The sequence below is a fragment of the Phalacrocorax aristotelis genome, chromosome 16 (genome assembly GCF_949628215.1).
Source record: "Phalacrocorax aristotelis chromosome 16, bGulAri2.1, whole genome shotgun sequence".
Classification (NCBI taxonomy): Eukaryota; Metazoa; Chordata; class Aves; order Suliformes; family Phalacrocoracidae; genus Phalacrocorax; species Phalacrocorax aristotelis.
This window is the reverse complement of record NC_134291.1, coordinates 5,719,847-5,740,043: the sequence shown is the minus strand read 5'-3', so window position 1 is coordinate 5,740,043 and position 20,197 is coordinate 5,719,847. Positions and strand designations below refer to the sequence as shown.

The 20,197-nt window shown below is 64.4% G+C and overlaps 4 protein-coding genes across 13 annotated transcripts in view; 2 read left to right on the top strand and 2 right to left on the bottom strand.

The window, feature by feature from the left end:
• RBFOX3 (RNA binding fox-1 homolog 3) overlaps positions 1-2,639 on the top strand; it is a 191,045-nt gene extending 188,406 nt beyond the window's left edge. For all 9 annotated transcript variants that reach the window (XM_075110942.1, XM_075110939.1, XM_075110935.1 and 6 more), the window contains one exon: positions 385-2,639. In XM_075110942.1, coding sequence (XP_074967043.1) covers positions 385-429 — 45 coding nt within the window. In that variant the 3' untranslated portion in view covers positions 430-2,639. The remainder of the gene's footprint in view (positions 1-384) is intronic.
• Positions 2,640-3,576: 937 nt separating this feature from the next.
• On the bottom strand, positions 3,577-8,038 carry ENGASE (endo-beta-N-acetylglucosaminidase). Its single transcript, XM_075111180.1, has 14 exons — positions 7,869-8,038; positions 7,618-7,694; positions 7,294-7,495; positions 6,837-6,985; positions 6,563-6,720; positions 6,299-6,447; positions 5,950-6,115; positions 5,510-5,613; positions 5,176-5,284; positions 4,912-5,084; positions 4,545-4,699; positions 4,337-4,439; positions 4,130-4,244; positions 3,577-3,997 (listed from the first exon to the last, which is right to left on the bottom strand). Exons 1-14 carry the CDS (start codon positions 7,961-7,963, stop codon positions 3,593-3,595), a joined length of 2,160 nt encoding a protein of 719 aa, XP_074967281.1. The 5' UTR covers positions 7,964-8,038; the 3' UTR covers positions 3,577-3,592.
• Positions 8,039-9,102: 1,064 nt separating this feature from the next.
• On the bottom strand, positions 9,103-15,073 carry C1QTNF1 (C1q and TNF related 1). 2 transcript variants are annotated; one of them, XM_075111181.1, is made up of 5 exons: positions 14,581-15,073; positions 11,749-11,875; positions 11,215-11,371; positions 10,975-11,117; positions 9,103-10,540 (listed from the first exon to the last, which is right to left on the bottom strand). In XM_075111181.1, exons 3-5 carry the CDS (start codon positions 11,355-11,357, stop codon positions 9,990-9,992), a joined length of 837 nt encoding a protein of 278 aa, XP_074967282.1. In that variant the 5' UTR covers positions 11,358-11,371; positions 11,749-11,875; positions 14,581-15,073; the 3' UTR covers positions 9,103-9,989. The 2 variants fall into 2 exon arrangements, with proteins under 2 accessions (XP_074967282.1, XP_074967283.1); XM_075111182.1 differs by having other exon boundaries at positions 11,215-11,388; positions 14,581-14,724.
• Positions 15,074-15,544: 471 nt separating this feature from the next.
• On the top strand, positions 15,545-19,536 carry CANT1 (calcium activated nucleotidase 1). The gene is given in 8 exon segments (XM_075111245.1): positions 15,545-15,675; positions 17,412-17,727; positions 17,729-17,776; positions 17,778-18,054; positions 18,316-18,522; positions 18,990-19,234; positions 19,236-19,253; positions 19,255-19,536. Coding segments are annotated over 7 exon segments (1,179 nt in total). The 5' UTR covers positions 15,545-15,675; positions 17,412-17,451; the 3' UTR covers positions 19,363-19,536.
• Positions 19,537-20,197: the final 661 nt, after the last annotated feature.

The following is a 20,197-nucleotide window of genomic DNA, read 5'->3' as shown; positions in this document are numbered from 1 at the left end:
GCCACGGCCCCTCCATCCTGTGGGGATGGGCAGGGTGGCTACCAGCCCAGTGCCACAGCGGGGACGGGGACGGCTCCTCTGCAGTCACTGCAGGCAGGAGGAGGCCTGGCCATGGTGGTGCTGTGCTGGGGGCACAGGGGCTTGGGGCACCCCGCAGCCCCCAGCCCATGCACCACCCCAAGGCAGCACCCGTGGCCATCCCAGAGCTTGGGCAGCGCTGGGCACCCTTGGCCCTGCCCGCCCCTCATGTCCCAAGGACAGAAGTGATTTGGTGTCATTTTAAAGAGAAAAAAAAAAAAAAAAAGAAGGAAAAAAAAGGGAAGAACTGGGCTTTGCCTCTCTCTCGAATACTGATTGGCTTTTTTTTCATCTTTGATGTTGCAGGCTAGTCTATACCGAGGAGGGTACAGCCGCTTCACTCCCTACTAGCAAGACAGACACAGCCCCTCCCACCACTAACACTGACTGCTCACTAGCACCAAACCAAACCAGGCAGACAGAGCCGAGGCCGAGCCTCTGGAGGAACCGCGGGCCCTGCCCAGGCAGGCTGGGGCTGGGCCTGGGCCTGGGGCTGGGCTCCGCTGAGCCTCGGCAGCCCACACCTGTAGGGTTACCTCAAGCCGCTCCATCCCGCCGCCTGCCCGCATCTCCTGCACCGTCCGCCTGCCCCGGTGCAGCCCTGCGCCTCGGTGATGCCGAGCACCGCAGGACCCCGGGCGGCCCCTGCCCCCGGCATCCCTGTGGACTGCGGGGAGTGGGGCCAGCCCTCGGCCCCAGTGGCACCCCGCTCCCAGAGCCGGGTCATGGGGTCCCTGGGCAGCTCCGCCCCAGCCTGATCCCCCAGCGGGTGCTGCCCTTGCTCTGGGGGGCAGGGGGCTTGTCCCCCCATGAGGCAGGAGGGGATGCTCTGCCCACAGGGGCGGGGGGCACAGAGCTGACTGCAGCCCCGGAGCAGCCCCTCTGCCCCCAATAGAAGAGACAGGAGCTGGTGGGGACTTCTGTATGCTCCCTGGGGACAGAGCTGGGCTGGGGCAGGGACGCTAGGGACAGCCCCCCCGGGGCAGCCCCCCAGGCAGCAGCGCTTCTCTGGGGTGACTGTGCTGCTCCATGGAGGAGCTCTGGTGCAGCAGGATGGCTCCAGAGCCGTGGGGTGCAGTGTGGGGCTCGGGGGGGCCGAGCTGGTGCCTGCATCCTTCCCAAACAGCAGCTTGGCCAGGCTGCCCCGCACGCTGCTCCAGCAAAAGACTTGCCTCTCTGTTTCTGTTGTAGTGAAACTGCGGCCGTTTCCTTCTGGGACCAGGAAGGGCAAAAAAAATCCACACACACACACAAAAAAAATAAAAAATAAAAAAATTAAAAGCAAAGCAACAAAAAAAAAAAAAGCAAAGCGGTAACAGCCAAGTGAAAGTCCCATACTGTCCACACACGCACCGAGCGAGTCCCGAAGGAGCGCCGCAGCGAGCACGGACCAGCCGGACGCGCCAGAGGGGTCCCTCTCCGCCCCGGCCCCGCAGCCCGTGGCAGGGAGGGAGAGCTGGCACGCCGCCGAGCGCGGGGGCGTCCGGAGGGGCCTCCGCCTGCCCAGGCGCAGGGCCTGGGCACCACGTCTTCCTTTCCGCCCCGGCACGGCGGCGCTGGGGGTGCCGGTGGAGTGCTGTGGCACGCTGCCCCTTCCCCGGCTCTGGGGACTGGGCGCCAGGGTGGGAACCCGGCTTCGTTTTTTCCGAGCTCCGGCGCTTGCCGGTCATCAGCGTGTCGAGTGTGCGAGGCCTTGGCTCCCAAGGGGAGCTGGGGCAGCGGTGCAGCCGCTTTGCTGAGGCGCTGGGCGTTGCAGGGGGATAAGCCTCTGCCTTTTAAAGGGAATTTTTGTTAAGAGGAGCTTGCAACTCGCTTGCGATCCCTTTCCCCTCCCTCCCCTCCATTCCCTGACGCACCTGAGGCTCCCACCCTGCAGGGAGCAACCCTGACTGACGCCGCTTGTGGCCCCCTGCGCTGAGCTGGGACAAGGACTGCCCTGTTCCCACTCCCGCCTGCTCCATGGCATGGGACATGCTCACAGCCACCTGTCCCTGCCCAAGACAGCGGGATACCGCCAGCCCTCAACGGGGGATCTCGGCCATGGCATCACCCAGGACTGGGGGCCAGCATCGCCTGTGGGGACCAGCCCGAGCCCTGGGGTCGGTCTGCAGCTGCCAGCATGCCGGGTCCAGTGCCCGGCAGCACAGGCCATCGCAGAGCCCACCCTGGGGTGCAGCCCCGTCCCACGGGGCGTCCTCGCGCTCCGCCCCCTGCGCCCTGCCCCATGTGGCTCTGCCACTCCTCAAACCTCACTTTATAGTCTGCAGATGCCCCCGACGCTCCAGCAACGAGCTCCCCCTTTTCTATTCCCGGTGTACATAGCCCTGGCCACCCCGGCCCCGCGCCCCTACCCCTGTACAAAGCTCCTTCCATCGCTGTACTGGCTTCTTCCTTACAGCAAACCCCTGCGCTGGCCGCCAGCGCGCAGGCTGGCACCGACCCATCCTGTATGCTTCAAAGGTGTGACCATTCTAATAAACAGTATTATTATTATTATTATTATTACAAGGATTATTATTATTATTATTATTGAAATTATTAATAAAGATTTCTTTCTTCAACCAGGGCGACTCAGGTTTTGACTGGGGCACTGGCGCAGGGGCATGGGGCTGGGCTGGCACGGTGGGTCTGGCCATCCCGGCACACCGCTGGGCAGGGGGCTGCAGCCTGCAGCAGGCAAGGTGGGGAGTCTGCCAGGACCCCCCAGCCTCACCGTAGCAAGGGAGTGGGGTGCTGGCACGGCAAGAGCCCTCTCCTGGCTGTGCTGAGCCCTTCATTTTTCGAACGGTCAAATAATTCATTTCAGAGTGAGTCCCCCACTGGAGGAGCAGCAGCTTAACTGCTGACATATTAATTTTCCTGACTAGGAGCCAGCACTGTTTGTGGGACCAGGGCTGGTGCTCAGAGGGAGCTGGGGCTGGGCGACCCCGCTGTGCGGCGCGCTCGCCTGCCTCCCTGCCTGCTAATTGCTTGCTCACCAGACTGTGAGAAAATAATTGCTGCTATAAATTTTCTCTCCTTCTCCACATAAGATATCCAGGGGAGGCAGTGCTGCCTGCCAGCCCTGGGGAGAGGGCAGCATGGGCCGTGCAACGCTGGGGTGGGTCCACAGCAGACGGGCACAGCAGCCACCCACACTGGACTGCTCTTTGGGACTCAGTGCCACAGTGGAGCTGGAGATGGCAGCTCCACACCGACGCCAGGCTAGTCCCCGAGGCGAGCAGACGTAGGGCTGGGGGATGTTCTCAGGGCAGGCATCCCCAGTCTGGGTTCTTGCAGGCAGCAAGGGCTGCTGGATCAGGACTGGGGTCCAAGAGCAGCCCCTCGCAGGACCCCAGCCAGCACCCAGCAGGCCTCTACCGCAAGGGTGGGAGACGAGGGACCCACCAAATCAGGGCAAAGAAACAGCCTCCACTCTCTCAGGCCCTCAGCACTGTCTCGGCCATGCCCCCTGCCCACAGCCCACCCACCAGCACAGATGAGACACAGATGCAGCGCTGTACCATGCTTTCCTTTAATGTCCGTCTCGGCTGGTGCCACCGCCTGGCTCCGAGTAGACCAGCGTCAGCCACCCCCAGCGGTCGGGGTCCACGGGCAACTCGTCACGCAGCACCGGCTCCACCAGCAGCTCCAGGCCACAGGACTGCCCAGCCACCGGCCGCGGCACCACCAGGCCCACAGCGCGGTACAGGCAGGCGTGCACCAGCCCCAGGAGCTGTGGCGGCGTCTGGCCCCGGCGGCAGCGGGCGCCCTGGCTGAGGATGCGGAAACAGCTGGCCCGGCTGGGCGGGAAGGCCCAGCGGAGGGTGAGGCTGAGCGTGAGCTGCTCTGCCCCAGGGCCCTCCTGCCACCAGAGCTGCGAGGCCGTCAGGCTCTGCACCTGCGGTGGGGAGGCCACCATGCTGGCTGCATCCAGCACCTGCGGAGGGAACCACAGGACTGTCGGGGCTGAGGCCGATCGCGGTGAGCACCCACCCAACTCTCCCAGCACGGGACAGCATGGGGCAGCACCAGGGCAGGTGGTGCCCAGATGGCATCGGCAGACACTCACCCGGACCTCCCCGAGGAGGCAGGTGAAGGGCATCTCCTGCGGGCTGGACTGGTGGAGGGACACAAGCAGAAAGAGGTCTCGCAGGGTGCAATCCTGCAGGTCCAACTCGTAGCACCTGAAAGCAAATGGGCAGAGTGGGCATGGTGCTGGGGGGCCCTGGGGTTCTCCCACCCACCCATGGATGCAGGGTGCCACCAGAGCACTCACCGGCCGGTCCAGCCGTGAGAGCCGTGGTTGCAGGCAGTGAGCAGCTTGGCGAGGCTGGGCGGCGGTGTTGGGAGGAACCGGGGTTGGTGCCGACCGTTGGGCTCTGCCAGAGGTAGCAGGGTCAAGGTGGAGCAAGGGACCGAGCTTGTCCCGCACCCTGCAATGGGTGCTCACTGCAGAGAGCACGGAGGGGGGCCAGGGTCCTCACCAGGCGGGGAGGTGACATTGGCCTCATGGCAGGTACCCGAGTCACAGGTGCTAAGCTCCAGTGAAACTGCAAACTTGTCAAGGTGCGGCCCCTCCAGCTTGTAGACCAGGGTCAGGAAGAGCTTGGGGGGTGCTGGCATCTGCAAAGAGAAAAGGCTGATGACCCCAAATCCACCCAGAGAGAGACAGAGAGAGAGAGAGGGGAGAAAAAGATGCATTGGGTTAGATCTGGTGGGCAGTGTGGGCAGAGCGCCCTTCAGCACTCACCACGAGACCCCAGGGCTGCACAGCTCTGCCTGGGCCGTGCCATGCCGGCACAGCATCAGCCCAGTGCTGAGATGGCAAGAGGGCTTTGCCCCACAACTCACCGGATAGCCACATGCTCCTCGTTGGGGGGGATGGTCCCCTGCACCCTCAGGGAGCTGCCCCCATACCAGGCATCCTGCAGGCAGCAGCTGATGCTCAGCTTGCTCTCCTGCTCGAGGTAGAGGGGCTGGATCTCCTGAGCACTCAGGTCATACCAGGGACCAGCCTCTTCCTCCTGAAGGACATGGTGAGCTGAGCCAGGCAAGGAGCCGGGAGCATGGACCCTCCCATGCCCAGCCATAGCCGTGCCATAGACACACACCCACCTTCCCAGCCAGGAACCTGCTGGTGCCCATGCCCAGGCTGAAGGAGGTGGTAAGGGGCAGTGTGCAGATGCTGTGCGTGTGCAGGTACTTGGCCAGCAAGCCCCAGAACCTGGAGGAAAAGGCAGGTGTCTGAGCAGAGACCCTTGCTACAGCCTCTGCACTGGCATGACACTGGGCACTGCTCCAGCCAGGGCAAAGCAGGGCCAGCCTGGTCCCGGCGGGCAGCCACAATCCCCCAGCAGCAATGTCCTGCTGCCCAGCAACCCTCTTGGCCCGGGGTTCTCCCAGGCCTGTCTCCCCGCCACGGCCCCCACCCCTGCCAAGCCGCCCTCACTTAGTCTCATTGTGCAGGAAGTTTTCCTCCCCCAGGTGCTCGTAGACCCAGCCAGGAGCGAAGATGGCTGCAGAGAGGCCACGCTGGCGGATCAGGTGCAGGGACTGTGGAGACAAGCAGTGAGCAGCATGGGCTGGGCCAGGTGGTCACCTTGTCACCAACTCTGTCTCCACTCCCCCAGGTCCCGCTAGCCCCATGGTAGGGCAGGACAACACCATGGGGATGTGCTGCAGCATCTCCTGCTCCCGGTACCGCAGCACTGGGATCCCCCAGCTCTCGCTCCATGCATGGCTGGCAGCCCAGTGGTGCCGGGTTCCCCCCTCCTCACCACTGCGTCCCCAGGTTAGCAGCCCAGAATGGCACAGCACGGTGGGAGCTCAGAGCCCTGCACCGGCGGGGAGGCCCAGGGTCCTGCTTTGGCCTGGCCCCAGCACACCCACCTTGTCAGTGTCGAAGCCACCACCGATCACATCCCCGCGGGCAAAGACATCGATGCCGACATAGATGTCGGTGTGGCGCGGCCCAGCCAGCCTGCGCGTGCGCTCCAGGTGCTCCTCCTTCCAGTTGTAGTTGGTGAACAGCCCGTCACAGGAGTCAAAGAACACCCTGGGGATGAGGGTCAGGGTGGCAGGGCTGACGCTGCAGCTGTCCCCACAGACAACCCCACCGAGAGCTGTGCAGGCCATGCTCTGCCACCCCCAAGTGCTGGGTTTGGGGAGGGCTCATGATCCCCAGCCCGAGATGGTTTTGCTTGGGCAAGGTGGCGGGGCAGGCAGGACCCAGCCTCACCTATTCTGCTCGTTCAGCTCATTCTGCCATCTCAGTGCGCCGTTCTGCAGGACACTGTCGTACCAGATCACCAGCCCCCCTGGCACGGCGCTGTGCACCTGCGCTGTCAAGTGCCGCAGGAAGTGGGGCAGGTTCCCCACCGCCGCCGCCTGGCAGGAGAGAGCAGGGAGAGGTCGGCACGGAGTGGGTGAAGGGCCCCACGCAGGAGCAGCATGAGGTCAGGGGAGGCGGTGGGGAGGCAGGCAGGCCGCGACAGTGGCTCACGCTCAGCATGTTCTCTATGTTGACCAGCCAGCCATCAAAGCGGTAGTGCTGGGCGATGCGGGCCAGCTGCTTGCTCACAGCGTGGTATGCCTCCTCCCCGCCGGCCAGGAACGCCTCGCACAGCTTCTCCCCATCCGTCCACTCTGTGATGAATGTGCCTAGGGAGGCAGTAAGAGCAGCGTTGACTGCACACCCCAACAAATCCACTGCATGCCTGGGGCTCTCCTGGGACTGGTCCTGCAACTGCCAGCCCTGCAGCTGGTCCTGCCCTCACCCAGCACAGGGACACCGTTCCTGTGTGCCGCATTGGTCCAGCACACGGGTGGGATGGTGATGGTGTGGTGGCTGAAGTAGATGAAGATGTCAATGTACTGCCAGTGGTAGAAGACATAGGGGTTGCGTGTAGCTGAGCCCTGGATGAACCTGTAGAGGAAGAGAGGGAAGAGGGTTGGGCAATGCGGGAAGGAGGCTGACAGATGGCTGTGGGGCTGGGCAGGAGCCTGACTCATGGCCCAGAAGCTGGGCAGATTTGCGGCACTGAGCCACCCCTGTGGACCCTGGCTAGGGCTGGCCTGAGCAAGGTCACCATGCTCTGGCACCAAGATCCAAACCCCTCCATCCTGCCCACCTGCACCCAAGCCAGCAGGAAACAAATCAAGCAGAAATAGAAGAGGTTTGGGGTTTGAGATGTCGACCCCCTTTGCCACATCTCCCCTCCGCCCAGCACATACCTGTCCTCCAGGTACCCGCCGCGCATGTCATGGCACACCAGTGTCCGGGGCCTCTTGCTGTGGAGCGGGGGCTGGCGCTTCGCCAGCGGCACGGCAGAGACGTTGAAGTCGTCGTTGCTGTTGGGCTGCCAGGCCAGCAGATCCTCCAGGCTGGACAAGAAGAAGCTGATGGGCTCCGTCGTCCTGGTGTCGAACTGCCTCGCTGGGGCAGGTGGGGAGATGGAGGACGGGGTGAGTGGGGAGCGCTGCCTGTGCGGCTCAGCACCGGCCCCGGCCCCGTGGGGAGCCAGGGGTGCAGCGGGCGGCCTCCCCGCGGTGCCTCACCTGGCAGGGGCTGCGGGTGGGTGCTGACGGTGTCGTGCAGGACAGTGGCTCCCCGGCGCTCTGCCGCCGGCTGGAAGCTGCCCGGGGAGAGGTGTGAGGACCGGGCCAGGAGTCGGTGCTGGCCCGGAACCCGCCGCCGGGACGGGACGGGCCAGCACCGCGGCCAGCGCCCGCCGAGGCAAACCGAGCCCCGGCCCCGCTCCCGGCCCCGGCCTCGATGGCGGCCCGGCCCGGCCCGGCCCGGCGCCCACCTCCGCCGCCGCCAGCCGTCCCGCTCCGCCTCCGCCGGCTCCTCCGCCCCGGCCCTCTTGCCGCGCCGCCCTGGCCCTTCCTGCGCCTCCGCCATGGCGCTGCCGCCGCCGCTTCCCGCACTGACGCCGGCGCCGGCGCCGGCCCGGCCCTGCTCTCCCGGAGGCGCGGCCCGCGGAGCTCCGCCCACCCCGGGCCGCCTGGACCCGTGTGACCTGGGGCGGGGATGTGTGTCCCGGGGAGGGGGTGCGTGTCCCGGGGAGGGGGTGCGTGTCCCGGGGAGGGAGTGCGTGTCCCGGGGAGGGGGTGCGTGTCCCGGGGAGGGAGTGCGTGTCCCGGGGAGGGGGGTGCGTGTCCCGGGGAGGGGGGGGGTGTCCCGGGGAGGGGGTGTGTGACCCGGGGAGGGGGTGCGTGTCCCGGGGAGGGGGTGCGTGTCCCAGGGAGGGAGTGTGTGTCCCGGGGAGGGGGTGTGTGTCCCAGGATGGGACACGTGTGCCACGATGCAACGTGTTTTCCCAGAACCGGCCCTGCTGTGCAGACTGGGACAGAGCTGCTACCTGTGCCATGTGCCAGCAGCGCTGGCAGCCCCGGCCCTGCCTGCCACCCGAGGGGCTAGGTGCTGCTGCGGGGCTTTGCCCCTACCGCAGGGCTGAGATGGAGCCCTGGGCTGGCCGTGAGCAGGGCAGCTGCAGTGTCCCTGGGGACAGCAGTGCCAGGGCCCTGAGGGTGCTGCCAGCCCTTACCAGCCTCACCTGGAAACCCACCCACCCGTGGGGCTCAGCCCTGAGCCGTCCCTCACTTCCCTGCTATGCTGAGGGGATGCTGGTCTCCAGCTGCAGCCCTGCCCTGCCCTGCCATGGACCCATCAGTCTGGATCCTGACCCACTGGCTTCCCAGCTTGACCTCAGGCCTGGCTCATCACCACAGATCGTCTGGATGATCCTGACTCTTGGTAAACCCAGCCGCCACCCCAGCCTGCCCTGCTCACAGGTGACAGGTTCTGCTACTGTGCTCAGCTCCCAGCTCCCCAGCCCTTACGGAGTAGTTGGCCCTCATGGACCCCAGCTCGGGTCTCCCTGGCTCTCTAGGGATAATCTGCCCTTCCCCTCCCACCACCAGCTCAGCAGCACCATGCCAGCCCATGGCTCCCGGGGAGCCCCTGCACCCCAGGAGAGGGTACCTGCCCTGAGATGCTCAGAGCTACACACACACACAAAGCAAGAGGACACACTGAAAGTAGGAATAGGACTCAAAATCATGGGGTGTTTATTGTGGTCAGAAGCTGTACAGGGGGCAGCACGCTGCCGTGGGCCCCACTCTGCCGTTGCACCTATAAAAATACAAAGCCTGGCCAGCAGACAATCTAGCTGAGAAGGAAGCAGCTAAGGCCAAAGGCCCCGCACCCAGGGCTGCCAGCAGGGAGCCAGCCCCTCCTCAGCACTGAGCAGAGGCTGCGGCAAGGGGGGACTGTGACGGGGCCTTGCAGAGGGGAACTGATGCAATCTGCTCCCCCATGGGAGTGCTTGGGAGATGTGTCAGCCCAAAGGGTACCCAGTGCCATGCTGCAAAAGCCACGCCATTGGGACGCAGCTCTGTGGAAGGAAAGAGGGGCCCTTAGTGGTTTTGTTGCCTTTCCTGCTGGATCCTGAGGACCCTCTGCCCCTTTTCCAGGAGAAGGAGCCTGCAGAGCACAGCACAAGGTGAGCGAGGCAGGGAAGGAACACAGGGCACGTGTCTGTGCTGCCTCACACCAAGGCACTGGCTGTCAAACCCGTTCAGCTGGTGCCAGCTCACAGTAAGTGCCACTAATGCCTGTGTCCCAGCAAACCCAGCTCTGAAGCACGTGCAGGTAGGGATGAGCTTTCTGCCTGCCCTAGTTGAGCAGCCACTTCCTGGGTCACAAATGGAACAGGGCCTGGAAATGGCTCAGACTCCTCCAGGTGCATCCAATTGGCCTTGAGGAGCTGGGTGTGGGGGTATTTACACACTCATGCAGCTGCTGAGGGTAGTGGCACATATAAGGGCTAACAGCTTAATGATGGGTGGCATGCCCTGGGTGAGGGGGCAGCAAGGGTTCCTTGGACACCCGCTCCAGGGGAGGGGGAGCAGGATGGAGCAGGTGCTCAGGGGTCCCCGCTGTACTTGATGAGGTGGCCGCTGAAAGTGATGTAAGTGTCGTACTCATCACTGAAGACAGCATTCTCGCGCTCGCCCTTGTAGAGCCGCACCCAAACCTCATCCTGCTCCTGCAGCTCCAGCATGACACTCTGGCTCTGCATGATGCTACGGTCGCTCACCTGGGCGTAGAGGATCACCACCTCCACCCCATTGCGCATGATGTGTAGGTATGTCTCCTTCTGGTTCCAGGTATGCACGTTGAGGCTGAAGTAGTAGATCCCAGGGACGTAGCAGTAAAACTTGCCCGTGAACATGTTGAAGTGGTCATAGAGGTTGACAAACTCCGTGTCAAAGATGAGGGTCTGGTAGTAGTCGTTGCTGTGCAGGGGTTTCTTGCGGCCCACCGAGAAGGCGGCATAGTGGCTCTTGCAGCGCTCCCCCGGGGCACCCATGCTGCCCTTCTGTCCCTTGGGCCCTGTGTGGCCCCTGCTACCAGCCACCCCTGTCTTGCCAAACTTGCCCTGCATGCCTCGCTCGCCACGGTCCCCCTTCTCACCTGGGCAAAGCAGGAGGGACAGTTGTGCTGTCAGAGGTGGTGCCACCTCTAAACCCAGTGCCCTGGAAGCCCCTTTGCCTGACAGAAGGGGATGGAGACAGCAGGGACCCCCCCATCCCAACCCCTGCCCCCTCCCTGGGCTCTGATGCTGCCTCCAAAGCTGCTGCCCAGAGGCCACCAGAGCAGGAGCAGCTCATGCCCCGGGGTGTCTCGGGCCCAGCACTCCTCTGCCCATGCAGGGTGCTGGACCACAGGCACCAGCCCCAGCTTCTTGCTCCCAGTTTGTGTGAGACTGGCACCCCAGCGAGCAGCACTGGTCCAGGTGTGATGTTGGTAGACTAGGCAGGCTCATGGTGGCATGGGGTGCCCAGGCTGCATGTTTGGCCACAGTGGCCACGGGCAGTGCCACAGCATGGGGCCCTGCCAGCCCTCACCTTTCAGGATGGTCATGTTGATCTGAGGCAGGGGCTGGTACTGGGGGTAGAAGCGCTGCTCGGGTGGCTCGCAGCAGCGGACGCAGCGGGGTCGTGGGGGCAGCCCCTCCTGGGCACTGCCGGCCTTCTGCTCCTGTGTGGCCCTGGGGAGGGCAGAACCCAAAGTGCAACATGGAGCTATGGGTGGGGGTCGGGGCTCTTTGTGGTGCCAGGGCTGCCCTGTCGCCCGGGTCCCCTCACCTGGCAGTGTGGTGCTGGGATGGTGCCTCCTCGGGGTCTGTCTGCAAACGCCAGTCAGGGCTGGGGCTGGTCTGGCTCCCCATGGGGGAGGGCAGCAGCAGGCAGGAAAGCAGCAGGACACGGAGCGCCCAAAGCCCCTCCATGCTGTGGCAATGCCCTGCAAGATGCCAGGAGCTGTGGAGACACCGTGCCGCGCCAGCCTGGCTGTGCCCTGCGCTGTCCCTGGGACAGGAGCTGGTGCACCACGCAGCCCTGCGCAGGACACAGCTATGCTTCCAGCCCCAAAAGTCTGCTCTTGCAACAGCCCTTCCGCAGCGGCGCCCGCAGCATGGGCACAAACATATCTTGCAGCTGCAGGGACCATCTGTACCTAAATAGCTGCTTTTAGCTGGGCTCTGTGCCTCGATGACACTGCAGTGCGCACCCGGGGATACCCATGTTTGCGGCAGTGCAGGGGCTCTGGGCTCACCAACAAGCTGGAAGGTGGGGCCATGCAGCCCCCAGAGCTCTGGCATGAGTGGAAGAGTGGCTTACCTGGGGAGCTGACGGTGGAGTGGAGCAGTCCTGTCCAAGCCCTGGGGCAAACACTGCTGTTCCTACTCAGCCTGGCTCCAGCTGCCTCCCATGGATGCCCAAGAGCCGCAAGTCAGGGTGTCAGCGCCTGGGAAAATTACAGGCAGCTCCAGATGCTGTGGGGCAAATATTGGGGTGCAGCCCTGGCTGTTGTGGGAGACCCCAGCCCTGCCTGGGGAGGCGATCTGCATCCTTCCTCCCTCCCCAGGGTGTACAAGGACGCCTGGTGTGCAGACCCCCTGAAAGGCACTCCTGTGCCCCAGGAACTGCCAGCCCTTGGCGCCCACCCCTGTGCCTGGGCCCTTGGTCTGAGGGTTTGCAAGGCGACAAGACCCGCTTCTCTGGCGACATGGATGTGGGCTGGCAGCCCCAGCTGGGAGCTGGCCACCATGGAGAGAAACCTTTCTGGGAGTCTACAACCTGTGTGCGGCCAAAGCTAATATTTGCAGTAGCCAGTGGCACCATGGCCCAACCTGGGCAGCTCCACTGCCCTTCTCTGCCATATCACAGCTGTATCCACTTGAGGCGTGGGGCTGGGCACACAGCACCTAGACCTGCAGCTCCAGAGGTGCCAGGGCAGCCATGGCCAAACACACACATGGCACTGCCCAGCCGCTCGGCATCCCATGGCAGCAGGGTCCCAGGTGGTACCAGGGCACGATTGGGTGGGCACATGGCTGCAGGTATGGGCTGCCTGGTCCCATACCCTGCAGCGCTGGGATGTGGAAGGCTGCTCGCCAGGCTTCTGTCTTGGTCAGGTGCCTTCCTGAAGGGGTACGGTCTTTGCCTTTCTCCCCTCCCGAAACAGCCTCCCCCAGCACTGTCTGGCCATTCTGCGCGGGCTCTGCCGGGATCCTGGAGCGCCTGCCCCAAGGGGCAAAGGGTCCTGCACAGCACAGCCCTGTGACCTGGGGGTGGGCCAGGCCATGGGGAAGGAGTTTGGGGTAGAATCCTGCTGTTCTGGTGAACACCTGCTCTCCGAGCACTGGGGTCCCCAGTTGGTGATCGCCAGGCTGGGCCAGCCTCCAGGCAGGCTGTTGCCATTGTCCCCCAAGTGTGGGGGCTGGCGGGGTCCAGGCGGGCGTGCTCTGGCAGTGGGTGCGGAGGGTGTTTGAGGCCAGGATGGATGCCTAGCTTATGAGTCATATTTTCTGGGGCCAGGAAGGGGCGGAGGGATGGGGAAAGACTCCAAAGGGCTTTCCTGCTGCTCGCACCCTCTGCAAATGGCCCATCCCCTCATGCACTTCCCAGGTGACTGTGTCTCCCTTGCCTCTGGCGTCCCCCCACCGTGTGTCACTGGCGCTGCTGGGTATGGGGAGAGGCTGGGCTGTGGGCAGTGCGCACAGGCAGCCTGACACTGCATCCTCCCTGCCTGCACCCTGGCCTGGTGCCTGCCCGCACTCCACTCTGCAGGCAGAGCAGAAGTGGACACAGGGACAGAGCAATGGAGCTGCCCAGCCAGGGGCTTGTGAGCAGATACTATCCAAGGGAGCCTTGGCCCTGGTTCTCTTCACCCTGCTTGGCCTCCAGCTGTGCCAGCCACATGCCAGTAAACATGGCATGCAGCCAGCCAGGGTTTTGGGAAGCTCGTGGCTTTCCCTCAGCAATGGGACCGTCAAACCAGATACTCCCCTGGGACTCGCAGCAGGGTAAGCCCTGGGGAAAACACAGCTTTGCAGGCAACTGCTCCGCAAGGAGAAGAGATCCTTCACCAGGAAATTCCCACTGAGAAAGGCAGCATGCTTCCTAGGCTGTTGTAGGGCTGGAAATGGAGGCAAGCACGCCTCTGAGCACATGTCTCCCCCAGCACGCCGTAGGCGCGTGGGGCGAGTGGTGCCCGTATACAGTCTTGCTGAAGGGACGCTGTTTTTCCTGTCAGGGCTGGATGCTCTCCAGGAGCGGTTTGGAGATTTAAATTTAGTGGCTGCTAAAGCCTTGGGACTGCAAGTCAAAACATCCTGAAATACATTCCAGGCGGTGATAAAGACCAGGATGAAACAAGAACAGACCCCAGGGGAGGGATGAGGGGGCTCAGAGCAGTGGGGCAGCATGGAGGGAGCAGGACCTGCATGTCCACCACACAGGGTGGTAGATACAGCCCTCCCCGAGCCACAGCAGCTGGAGCTGGGATGCCTCTGATGTCCTGGGACATGCTGGTGGGCTGGCTCCCCCCGCCTTTTGCTGCAGCAGCTGGGACAGCGCAGACCTGGTGGGCTGCAGGGTGGGAGCTGCATGGGGCAGCTGCAGCCAAGGACAAACAGGGAGGTTGCAGCCCTCCAGCTCTTGCAGCACCAGCAAGATGGTATGCTGGGGACCCCAGCAGCCACTGTGTCCCCCAGAGACATGCCAAGGAGTGGCTGAGCTCTAGGTTTGACATGCTTGTGGGAAATGGCTTTTTTGGGCACACGGCTGAGGCAAGGCTGTGGGAGCCGCAGTCGATCTGTACAGGGTCCAGCCTGTGCTGCAATATCCAGCACTAACCCAGAGCTGCAGCAGGTTGGGCTGTGCCCTCAGAGGACCCCAAGGCTCAGACCTGGGGTCCCCACCACCCCCTCTGCAGGCAGGGCAGGGCCCTCACCCAGAGCAGGAGGAGGTATGGGTCCTACTTGCTGGGCATACCACAGGGCACCTGTGTGCCTAGCAAGGCACAGCCACCTCCTGGGTGAGTCCACCCCAATTCTGCAGCACCCATTGCCAACAGCACCCACAGATGGGTACACAACAAGGTGCAGCACCAGGGTGCTGGTCCCCAGGCCTGCAGGACGCCCTCCCCCCAAATCTGTCTCCACCTACCTCCAGGGCAGGGCTGCTCCCTCCTGGCGCTGCCTTTCCTTCCCTAGAGCATCCCCCGATGCTGCCCTGCCTGCCCCCAGGCACGGGGCAAAGCCTGCCCGCAGCAGATCGGCTGCCTCCCACTCCAACACCCTCTTCTCCGTCAGCCTGGGCGGAAATGCACTTTTTATAAAGTAAAGGAGGCAGCGGAGGAGCAGGACGAGGCGCGCAGCCCTCCCACTGCCAGATATAAGCCCAGCGGCGCAGGCAGCTGGTGTTAACCATGTGTGCTCCCAGCGCCTGCCAGCGCTGGGCCCATGGCCATGGCCAGTGCTGGCCTGAGGTCAGGGAGCGGAGGCGGCACATGCGGGGAAGTGTCTCCAGATGCTGGAGTTGGCGCGGGGGGCTGGGACCCTGGCAGCCGCAGCTCCACTCCGGGGCAGGACCCTGCCTCACGCTGGGACAGCCGCCAGCCATTCCCCAGCCCCCGGGGGCACTGGACTCGGCCCAGCCCAGACTGGGGATGGGCCTTTTGCGTGTGGCTGCTGGCAGCCAGACATGCACACGTGTCCCACCGCGCTGGGCAGGATCTGTCCCCGCACGCCAAGTGGTGGTGGGGCCACAGGGCACGTCTGGGACACCGCAGGCGTGGCAGGGGGAACGGGGGCTGCGACCTGCCAGCACCGGGGGCGGCACCGGGGTCATGCTCACTGAGCAGCTGGGCTGGGCCCACCCGGGGCTGGGCTGAAGGAGGGACAACCCCGCAGGGCCGGCTCAGCCGCCACACCGCGGCCCAAAGCCGCTGGGCTCCAACCGCCCGTGCGCGGAGAGGGTCGGCTCCAGTCGGGGCTGATCGGCCCGTATCGGACCCGGCCCGGTTCGGGCGGGGAGCAGGCCGCGGAGCGGACTACATCCCCCAGCAGCCCCCGCGGCGCGGCGGGAAGTACGGCGTGTGCTGCGGCGCGCAGGGGCTGCCGGGAGTTGTAGTTCTCGTTCCTGTCGCCGTGGTTTGGCCGCTGCCGGTTACCGTGGCGGCGCGCGGGGCCTGCCGGGAGCTGTAGGCGGCGGCGGCGGCGGCTGCGCTCGGCGGCAGCGGGGGAGGCGGGCGGCGCCGCGGTGAGCAGGGACACCGGGGCGGGGGGCCGGGGCGGGCGGGGGGCCCGGGCAGCAGCCTGGGGTACTAAGGCTGGGCTGGGCCTGCAGCACGGGGGTCTTTGCCGGGCTGGGGCGGGGACACCGCGGGCCCCGCGCACCCTGCTCGGGTGGGAGCATAGGGGTCCCGCAGGCTGTGCCCGATGTGCGGGGGCTCTCGAGGGTCCTTAAGACCCGGCTGAGGCCGGGTGGTGCGCTGCCTTCCCGGCAGCTCGCTCGGGGGAAGGGGGCTCGAGGGTCCCCAAGGGCTCACCCAGTGGAACCGGGGTGTTCCCGGGTCCATGCCCGGGGCGGGGGCTGGTGGTCCCCGTGACCGTGCTCGCGTCCCTACAGCTGCGGTGGGGGCCGGTGCACCCCGCCGAGGGTCATGCTATGGTGTCCCGGCAGGACGGAGGGTCGCTCCCCACCCTGCGGGGTCCGTCGCCCGCTGCAGCGGGGCCCCGGGGCGAGCAGCCGTCCCCTGTGGGCTCTCCGGTGTCCAAGCCGCGGCTGGGAGCGCACCCGCCTGCCCGGGGCTCGGCCCCCCACACTCAATGCAGCCTCTGTTCGCACCTTGGGCTGCTGAAAGGCACATTGAGAGCCCCACCGCACGGCTGCCTGCGGGGAGCACGGCCCCTGCCCAGCACCAGGCCCGGGGGCCCTGCTGTGGACGGTGGACCGGCCCTTTGGGGACAACTGACCCTTTGGGGACAGCCCTGGGCCAGTGGCTGGGGACCCCCCCTGCTCAGCCCCAGCTGGGGGACCACTGTCTAGCGGGGTGTCCTTGCTCGGTGCTGCATGACACGGGGTGAGAGTGGGTGGTGCTGGAGCAGCTTCTAGTCCTGGGGAGCTGCTTGCTCCCTGCATCCCACACAGCCTGGAGTGCCTATCTGCAGGACTCCGGGGAGCTGCCACATCCCTTGTGCTGCATGGAGGGAAGGTGGCAGGGAGAGGCACTGCAGTGTGGGCACAGCCCTGGGTGGGCTGAAGGTACCCACATATGAGTCCTGTCCGGAGAAGACCTTTTGACCATGGCAGGCCTGGCTGGGGGGACTGGGTGGGGTTTGCTGTTACTATAAGGCTGGGCAGATCAGTGTGTGTGTCCCTTGGACCTGGGTGCTGTGCTTCCTGCTCAGACGTTGGCATCCTGCTCGGGCGGAGCTGCCACGTGTCTCCCCGTGTGCCCATGGGGCCTGGGGGACATGCTCACCGCTCACCAGCAGGGCCAATTCCTGGGGGCTGCAGGAGCTGGGCCAGGCCAACAGCTGCTCTGGAGGCAGCAAGGGTCATCCTCATCACCTGAGGGGAACCTCCTTCTTCACTGGGGCCATGCGGGAGCGCTGCTCAGCAGGACACCCCAACGCAGGTCCCAGGGGCTCGCCCCAGGCAGGGTGCCTCGGCTCCCTACCTGGGCTGCTGCAGACCTGGGGACAGGTAGAGGTGCTGAGAAGGTTGTGCATGCCTGCCGATGTGCCAGGGCTCATTCTGGTCTGGGAATGCAGGGGACAAGGGTGAGAAGGGGCTGAGGGTGGCTCCAGGAGCAAAGCAGCCCCCTTGGTGAGCTGGCTCTTCCCTGTATGAGGCAGCAACACTTTCTTCTGCTGCAGGTGGGGGGTGGAGCCCCTTACCTTTCCCTCATTGCTGTACCCTGCCACCCCCTGAATTCAGTGCAGCACCAAGTTCCAGCTCTCTGACCTGCCTCCTCCCCTCTTTGCCATCAGGCTCTCCTTGCCCCCAGTCTGATGCCCATCCCGCCCTGCCATGAGTCCTATGAGCCCCCTCCGGATCAGCGTGGGTGGTCTGCCTGTCCTCGCGTCCATGACCAAGGGTGCTGATCCCCGCTTCCGACTGCGCTGGAGGGCCATCGTGGTGTCATCAGCCTGCGTGGGGTTTGTGCTGCTGCTCTTCTGCCTCCACCGCTCTTCCCCAGCACGGCACGGTCCACCCAACCCTCGCAACTGGCAGCTCAGCCTACAGGCAGGGGACCGCTACAATGACACCTACCCACTGTCCCCACCCCAGAAAAACCCCGAGGGTTGTGCGCTACCGCATTGGAGTCATTGCGGACCTGGACACGCAGTCCCGAGGCTCCTGCGGAGCACACCTGGTTCAGTTACCTGAAGAAGGGCTACCTGGTCCTGTCGGACAGCGGGGACAGCGTGACGGTGGAGTGGGACAAAGATGAGAGCATGCTGCAGTCCCACCTGGCTGAGAAGGGCAGGGGCATGGAGCTTTCTGAGCTGGTTGTCTTCAATGGGAAGCTGTACACTGTGGACGACCGGACAGGAGTGGTCTACCAGATTGAGGGCAACAAGGTGGTGCCCTGGGTGATCCTCCCAGATGGGGACGGCACAGTAGGGAAAGGTGAGCTCTCCTGTCCCACCCTGCAGATGCAGAGTAGTGACGCGCCTTGGGTCTTTGCGGCTTGCTGGGGTGGGGTGCACTTTTTCTACAACCCCGTAAACCTGGCCAGGATGGAGGCAGTTCCTGCCTGGGACCAGCTGGCTGTGTAGGGGAAGGCTGTGCCCAGCACCAGGCTGTCTGGTGTGGCATTCGGGGGAGTGGGGGTCAGTCTGATGTCCGTGTGCTGGCTGAGCCCCGCTTGTGCCGTTCTTTCTGCTGCAGGCTTCAAGGCAGAGTGGCTGGCTGGTAAAGGATGAGCAACCTCTACGTAGGGGGGACTGGGCAAGGAGTGGACCACGACGACGGGGGAGGTGGTGAATGAGAACCCCGAGTGGGTGAAGGTCGTCGGTTACAAGGGCGACGTGGGCCATGAGAACTGGGTGGCAAACTACAACGCGCTAAGGGCTGCAGCAGGGATCCGACCCCCAGGTACTGAGTGAGCGCCCTCCTGCTGTCCCGTGTCCCACACCCTCTGCGGGTTCCAGGGCTGGGGTCTCCCTCCCCACAGATACTGGGATTTGTGTGAGATTTAAAGGATGCTGGAGGCCAGAGACTTCCCCATGTGCTGGTGGAGAGGCCAGAGCCTGCCCCTGGTCAGTTTTCTCCTCTGTCTGTGCCATAAGCAGCTGGAGGGTGGCTCAGCCGGTGCTGTACCTGGCAGCCAGGCCCCCAGGCAGAGGAGGCCGTGCTGAGGTGCCCCTAAGTGGCTCTGGGAGGAATTGGGGAGCTGCTGCACGGGCAGCGGGGCAGGGGGAGGTAGAAACATTTGCAGTGGTTGCCTGCATGGGGCTGCAGCCTCCCTGGCTGCAGTATCTTTTGGAGTGGGGAAAGGTCCCACCCCAGCCTGGCGGGTGCCCTGTTTGCCACGTGCCGTCAGACGCCGCTCCCTGCCGCAGGTTACCTGATCCATGAGTCGGCTTCCTGGAGCGACACTCTGCAGCGCTGGTTCTTCCTGCCACGCCGCGCCAGCCATGAGCGATACAACGAGAAGGCGGACGAGCGTCGAGGCACCAACCTGCTGCTGAGCTCCACCCAGGACTTCGGGGACGTGACAGTGGGACGTGTGGGCGAGGTAATCCCCACCCATGGCTTCTCCTCCTTCAAGTTCATCCCAGACACGGACGACCAGATCATCGTGGCACCTGAAATCGGAAGAGGACAACCGGCAAGATCGCCAGCTACATCATGGCCTTCACGCTGGACGGGCGCTTCCTCCTACCTGAGACCAGGATCGGAAGCGTGAAATATGAAGGCATTGAGTTTATTTAACCGACCTTTTGCACTGGACCAGAGGGGTGAGGGAGGCCGAGGGTCGCTGGGGCAGGCCCTGCCACCATGCTCCCTAGCCGGGCACGCACCCCCGGCTCAGCCGTGGGATGCTGGGCAGCGCTCCAGGTCTGTAGTTGGCCTTGGCATCTCCTGTAAAGCGTTGGCTCTGCTGCAGCAGGTGTGGTGCACGTGTTTCGGCAGTGGCACCTGGTGGCAAGGGACTGCCACCACAGGGTGCTGTGAGTCTCAGCCCAGGAGGCAGACGGCAAAGCGCCTGTGCACGGGTTTCCTGGGCAGGCCCCACAGTGCAGCCATTAGCTCCCAGCCCCTAATTACAACAGAAACCTGCAATGAGTTGGTGGCTTTAGTGACATCTGGGCTCTGGGTTTGAAGCCAAGGAGGAGCCTGAGCCCCAGCTCTGCTGCTCTGCTTCGCCATCCCACCATGGCGTGGTGCTGCCCAGGTGGAAGAAGGGGTGTCCAGCTGGAACACTGGGCCCCTCCTGGTACCTGGGGGCACGGGTCCGACCTGGGCCCTGGAGCCCAGCCATGCTGGCAGCCTGTCCTGGGGCCACCCTCCCTCGTCTCCATGCCCCCAGCACCTGACTTGGGAATGCACCAGAGATGTGGGCACAAGCATCCCTGTGGGCATGATTGGCCAGATGCTGCCCCATTCCTGACCCTCCTGGGGTCAGGGTGACAGGGCAGAGGTTGGCGCACATCAGGCGTCACAGCAAGGGCAGGCGAGGGCCATCTATGACATAGTTACACAGTATTTCATCAGGCTTTTTACCCAGAAGCTGGTTTTCCTTCCCTTTTCTCATAAGCTGGGTGGG

What these genes read in the sequence shown, in the direction of transcription:
- ENGASE (XM_075111180.1), bottom strand. Translation starts at nt 7,963, where the DNA reads ATGGCGGAGGCGCAGGAAGGGCCAGGGCGGCGCGGCAAGAGGGCCGGG. An exon ending in CCACCCGCAGCCCCTGCCAG is followed by an intron (nt 7,496 to 7,617) that starts GTGAGGCACCGC and finishes CACCTGCCCCAG; the next exon opens with CGAGGCAGTTCGACACCAGG. An exon ending in CAATGTCACCTCCCCGCCTG is followed by an intron (nt 4,440 to 4,544) that starts GTGAGGACCCTG and finishes TACCTCTGGCAG; the next exon opens with AGCCCAACGGTCGGCACCAA.
- C1QTNF1 (XM_075111181.1), bottom strand. Translation starts at nt 11,357, where the DNA reads ATGGAGGGGCTTTGGGCGCTCCGTGTCCTGCTGCTTTCCTGCCTGCTG. An exon ending in TCCCAGCACCACACTGCCAG is followed by an intron (nt 11,118 to 11,214) that starts GTGAGGGGACCC and finishes TGCCCTCCCCAG; the next exon opens with GGCCACACAGGAGCAGAAGG. An exon ending in CAACATGACCATCCTGAAAG is followed by an intron (nt 10,541 to 10,974) that starts GTGAGGGCTGGC and finishes TGCTTTGCCCAG; the next exon opens with GTGAGAAGGGGGACCGTGGC.